At 33.6% G+C, this 5,010-nt stretch overlaps 1 protein-coding gene across 1 annotated transcript; it reads right to left on the bottom strand.

Moving 5' to 3' along the window:
• Nucleotides 1–323: 323 nt before the first annotated feature.
• Nucleotides 324–2,175, bottom strand: LOC126666917 (uncharacterized). The gene is made up of 3 exons (XM_050359834.2): nucleotides 1,547–2,175; nucleotides 713–830; nucleotides 324–633 (listed from the first exon to the last, which is right to left on the bottom strand). The coding sequence occupies exons 1-3, from the start codon at nucleotides 2,080–2,082 to the stop codon at nucleotides 415–417; spliced, it is 873 nt and encodes a 290-aa protein (XP_050215791.1). The 5' UTR covers nucleotides 2,083–2,175; the 3' UTR covers nucleotides 324–414.
• Between the last annotated feature and the right edge of the window lie 2,835 nt (nucleotides 2,176–5,010).

The following is a 5,010-nucleotide window of genomic DNA, read 5'->3' as shown; positions in this document are numbered from 1 at the left end:
GACATAAACAAAAGTTTATTAGATTAAAAGGTTATTAAAAAAAATTCGATAATAAAAGTTCCCGGTAATATATCAAATAAAAAATAAACACAAAACTTTAAATTATTAGATAAAGCTTCACTATAATTTTTCTATCTCTAATAATGACCATTAAGATGCAATAGAAGAATTATGTTCAGTTTATCAGTGAATGTATAAATGTTTGCGGTATAACTGATGCAGCCAGTGAGCATAATAATAGGGGTTGAGCCTCTTATAAGATAACTTTCAATTATGCAAGTAAAAAGATAATTGCAGCAAAATCAAACCTGAAAATTTCGAGATTGATAAAAATGACCCGGTTGATTGGCATGAAACACTTAAACGTAGTATTGCTGAATGGTTCGAAACAAAGACACCTCAAGCTCAGTAACCTTATGATGTAGTTTGACTTAATTTCAGAGTTTCATTTAACAATCGCATGACAGAAGCCTTTATATCATCCGGCACCGACAATTCTGGATGAGTTGGCTCCAGAGCATATAAAGTGATGATCCTCATGACAGCAGCCAAATCCAGATTCTTATCACTCGCTCCCCATACACTTCGATTCACAAACTTACATGAATGTTTTAACACACATTTGTTACATACCTGCAATCATACACATATGAAATAATGGAAGGATGCCGACGAAAAGTACAACCAACTAAAATTGTGGAAGGGTGCTTACATCGTCCTCTGGGATTTGAAAGTATTGGCGCAATCTTTTAGCAGAAAAAACATCCTTTCTTGAAAGAGACGGACAACCAAAGAGGGCCACCTTTTTCAGGTCACTTCCTGACAACCATCTGCATATCAAAGGGTTAAGCTTGTGAGTGAAACACAATCAAAAAGGAGAGGCAAGAGCAAGGAATAAAATGTTTGTCAAAACTATATTTTCAAAACAAAGTATATGAATATAATTGTATTTCTACATAGAAATTTCTGATGACAATAAGCCTGTTTTAGGCTACCACAAAACTGCAGGATTCTCTCAAGAGCTTCCGTAACCAGTTAACATCACTACCATGCATTAGTTATGCAGTATCTAACTGTGACAATCTCGTTTTTTACAGTTAGTTTACAGCTGACCGCTAAAATGGGAACTTCTAAGCATTACATAGCATTTATTACTACCAACGCACCAACAGCAGATTCTATGTAGTTTAGGCAAGTTGGCCTTGCTCTGCAAACAAAGCCATGAAAAGCTCAAAACTAACAGAAATTCTGAAACAGATCGATAAATTAAACCACAGCTAGCTATAGTATCCTGCCTTTATCACTTTGGAACATAATTTTGATCAACTTCAGCAGTTGGCATAAGGTACAAAGCTCAAAAGATTAAAGTATTTCTGTAAATCATGGTGTAGTAAGACCATTTTAGGTCATGCTAGCCAAAATGGACCAAAAGATGATCCCCATTTGCAAATTTCAACAAGGTTTATTGCCTATTTACGCAAAATAGAACACAACAAAATACAAAACTGTAACTTCCAAACAAAAACAGAGGACAAAATTCACTCACTTGGCAATTTGTTGATGCTCTTTGCCAAACTTCTCAGCAGCAAACTTGATAAAATCCCTACCATAACTATCATTAAAGCAGCAGAAATCCAAATGGCCCCTTCCAATAAAGTTGGCATCTTTAAAATAGCCTTCACTGTATAAATGAGTCACAAACATTTTCATATCAGCAGACAACTCCTTAAAAATCATGGGCCCTTCTTGCTTGCTTCTCTCAATTTGCTGTACATCCGCCCCGGTAAACAAACCATACAAACTCTTCATTTTCTTCGGCTCTGTTACTTTACTATCATCTGCTTCCCTTAATTGTCGTATTTCTTCCTCTAGTTCCCATAGTTTCATCTTTATTTCATGGCTTTGGGTTTCAGATTCTTCTGGGTTTGTTCCTGTTTTCGGAGATGGCCCGACCGCCTCTCGGAATAAGTGGTGAAGGGATTTTTTTTTCAGATGGGATTGGGGAGATGAAGAAGAGCTTAGGGTTCGTATGTAGATGGCAGTGCTTCGATGCTTGAGAGTGAGAGCTCTGAAGAGAGACATGGACGCGTCCTACTTTAGATAATTGAAGGTTTTTGATGGGTTTTACTGTTTTAGATTAGGGTCGGTTTTCCAGAGCTAGCAAATGGCGAGTACTTCACCAAAGCTTATATAAAAGAGTTAAGGCTAAATCCATCTAAAGGTCCTTGTACTATATCATTTTTGTTCAAAAAGCCCTTGTACTATTTTTTTGTTCTTCAGGCCCCTGTACTTGGCAAAATTTCGATTTTTAGGTCCTTTTGAGGGACTGGAGGAATAAAAAAATTGTAAGTAAAGGGATTGGAAAAAACTAAAAAAGGACCTAAAAATCAAAAATTATGTAAGTAGAGGGACCTGAAGAATAAAAAAATAGTACAGGGGCTTTTTGAACAAAAATGATATAGTACAAGGGCCTCTAGATGGGTTTAGCCAAGAGTTAATTAGAGGAAAAACGGAATCACTCAAATTAATTAAACAAATACGGTGCTAAGTTTCATTTTAAAGATTTAGATTTTTTTAAAAAAAAATTTATGCTTTCTGTTTTTGACAAATACGATTTTGTCTTCCGTTCTTCAATTAAAAACAGAAACATTCAGTACAAACCCTAACATAACCAGCCAACGGCAACTTTCGACGCAATCCCACCGCCATCACTGAAGCAAAGGTCGCCTTCTCCTTTTATTACTAGGTTTGCCAACATAATTTAAATTTCTTAGCCGGAAATCACTCCCCGCCATCACTGAAGCAGCCAAGTGGCGACGAAGGCGGAGATGAAGAAGCGCGGCGGTGAGAAAGGTTTTCATAGACAAATCTCTTTCTTTTAACACCCTAAGACGAAAATAGGAGAATTCTCCATGATGAAGAAGCTCTGCTCCATTTTTTTTTATTATTTTTTAAAGTGATTGGTAATTTCAACTCTGCTTCTTGAGTTTTGTTGGGTTTACTGTGGAGGTTGGTGGTAGATTGTCGTGGATCTGCTATTCTTTTTTTTGAATGTTTTACTGGTCTTTAATGTCGATCAAGAAGCTACAACAATTTTTGATCTTTAGTGTTGCACAACCTGCACTATAATTGTTTGAGGAAATTATTATGAGAATTGTAATGTTTTTGGATGTTTGGGTAACCAATGGCTAACATTAGGTAAGATGAGGCTGATGTCATTCAGTGAATTGGCCAATGAGATCTGCTTGGAGAAGGGGATAGCAGCGCTGCGACAATGTAAAATGTTTATGGATTTGCTCATTTTTTTGTTGTTTGATTTATGATAATTGTAATGTTTTTGGGTGTTGCGTAACCAATGGATAACATTATATAAACCGTTGGGTAACTTGTAATAAATGTTATTTTAAATATATTATTAATAAAATCGTTAGTTAACTGTTGTTGAATTTTATTTTTGTTGCTAATTTAACCAATGGTGTACTAAAGGTACATCAATGACCTTTGTTTTTAATACACTGTTGGTTACCAAATGGTTAACTAATGATTAATCAATAATTTTAGATTTTAAAAAAGAAGATTTAGGTTTTATTTGACGGTTGCTCTTTCGGTGATGAATGCGGAGGGGTTTGTAATAGAATTTTCAACTAGTTTAATATTAATGGAGGTTTGAATTTGTAATATTTTTGTTTTTTGGTTAACCAATGGTGTTAGTATATCGCTAGTTAACCAAAATCGTATTTCTGAGATTAAAAAAATATTTTTGAGATTAACAAAAGTTGTTTTTGCAAAAAAAATGTACAAATTGTATTTCTCAAAAAAAACTTTGAGATAGTATTCTTGAGAATATTTTATCTTTTTTTGGTATTTATCTAAAGAGGCCCTTATAAAATTGAAAAGTAAAATATTTTTATCTTACGGCTTGGCCCAGTTGGCCAAACTCTAATGATATGTGTATGGGGTTGAGAGTTCGATCATCAACACTCACAGACAGTGTGCCTATTTAAAATATGTCTAACATTAACTTCCGCTATCCCGCGCTAACAATTAGAGTAGGCTATTTTTGACAAAAAAGAATATTTTTATCTTTTTTAATGATAAAAATTTCATTAGTAAAGCATTTCAACTTGATCATAATTAAGTAAATTGGTAGGTCCAATAATAGAACATGATCATTAATATATAATAGAAAAATATATTCAATTTTTCCGCTCCTGTTGACAACACTCTTTAAACGTGCAATTCGGCATTCCGTCCACTCCATTCAATGGTTATTTTAAACCACAAATCGATTTTTTGGTCTTTAAATGAGTCTGATTAAGAGAATCTCATAAATAAAGATAACACTTCAAATCTACGCTTCATAAATATTTCTATCAAAAAAAATACCTAAACCCATAAAGAGTGAGAACTAAATCTCCATTAAGAGAGACAAAACATCCATAAAGAAAGAAGAAAATATCAATAGATCTCAGGCCCATGTTCACTGACGCAAAATAAACTAAATACGCGATTTGTACAGAAACTGGAAGGTGGGGAGGTGATTTTGACTTAAAAGATAGCCAAAATCACCTCCCTCTTATTGCGAATAGGGTTTCTAAAGAAGAGAGAGTTTAAAAAAAGTAAAACGTATTTATTGTGACCATTATTCCATAGGGGCTTTGACGAAATTGTATCTATGTTTGTGCCTGTTTGAAAAATAATTTCAATTTAATATATGGGTCCACCTAATCGCGGATTGCTTGTGTACCCAATAATTGGAAATACAGTTTTTTATCTCCCTAATCATTGGGGAGATATTAACACAATGATTAGACATTCTATTGCCCAATTATTATATCTAATTTTTTAAAATTATATTTTATTTAGCGTTTAGCTTTTATTTTTAAATATTTGTCGTTTGCACTAGTCTATACAAATATTATGAAATTAAAAAATAAATTTAAATTTTACTATGTTTTAATAAATAAACAACTACATCATAAAAAAATCTCGATATCTAGTGTTCTTTTT

This window comes from Mercurialis annua, linkage group LG2 (assembly GCF_937616625.2).
Source record: "Mercurialis annua linkage group LG2, ddMerAnnu1.2, whole genome shotgun sequence".
NCBI classification, from domain to species: domain Eukaryota; kingdom Viridiplantae; phylum Streptophyta; class Magnoliopsida; order Malpighiales; family Euphorbiaceae; genus Mercurialis; species Mercurialis annua.
The sequence above is the reverse complement of the archived record's forward strand: the minus strand, read 5'-3'. Positions and strand labels throughout refer to the sequence as shown.

What these genes read in the sequence shown, in the direction of transcription:
- LOC126666917 (XM_050359834.2), bottom strand. Translation starts at nt 2,082, where the DNA reads ATGTCTCTCTTCAGAGCTCTCACTCTCAAGCATCGAAGCACTGCCATC. An exon ending in GAGCATCAACAAATTGCCAA is followed by an intron (nt 831 to 1,546) that starts GTGAGTGAATTT and finishes TTTGATATGCAG; the next exon opens with ATGGTTGTCAGGAAGTGACC. An exon ending in TTCAAATCCCAGAGGACGAT is followed by an intron (nt 634 to 712) that starts GTAAGCACCCTT and finishes GTATGATTGCAG; the next exon opens with GTATGTAACAAATGTGTGTT.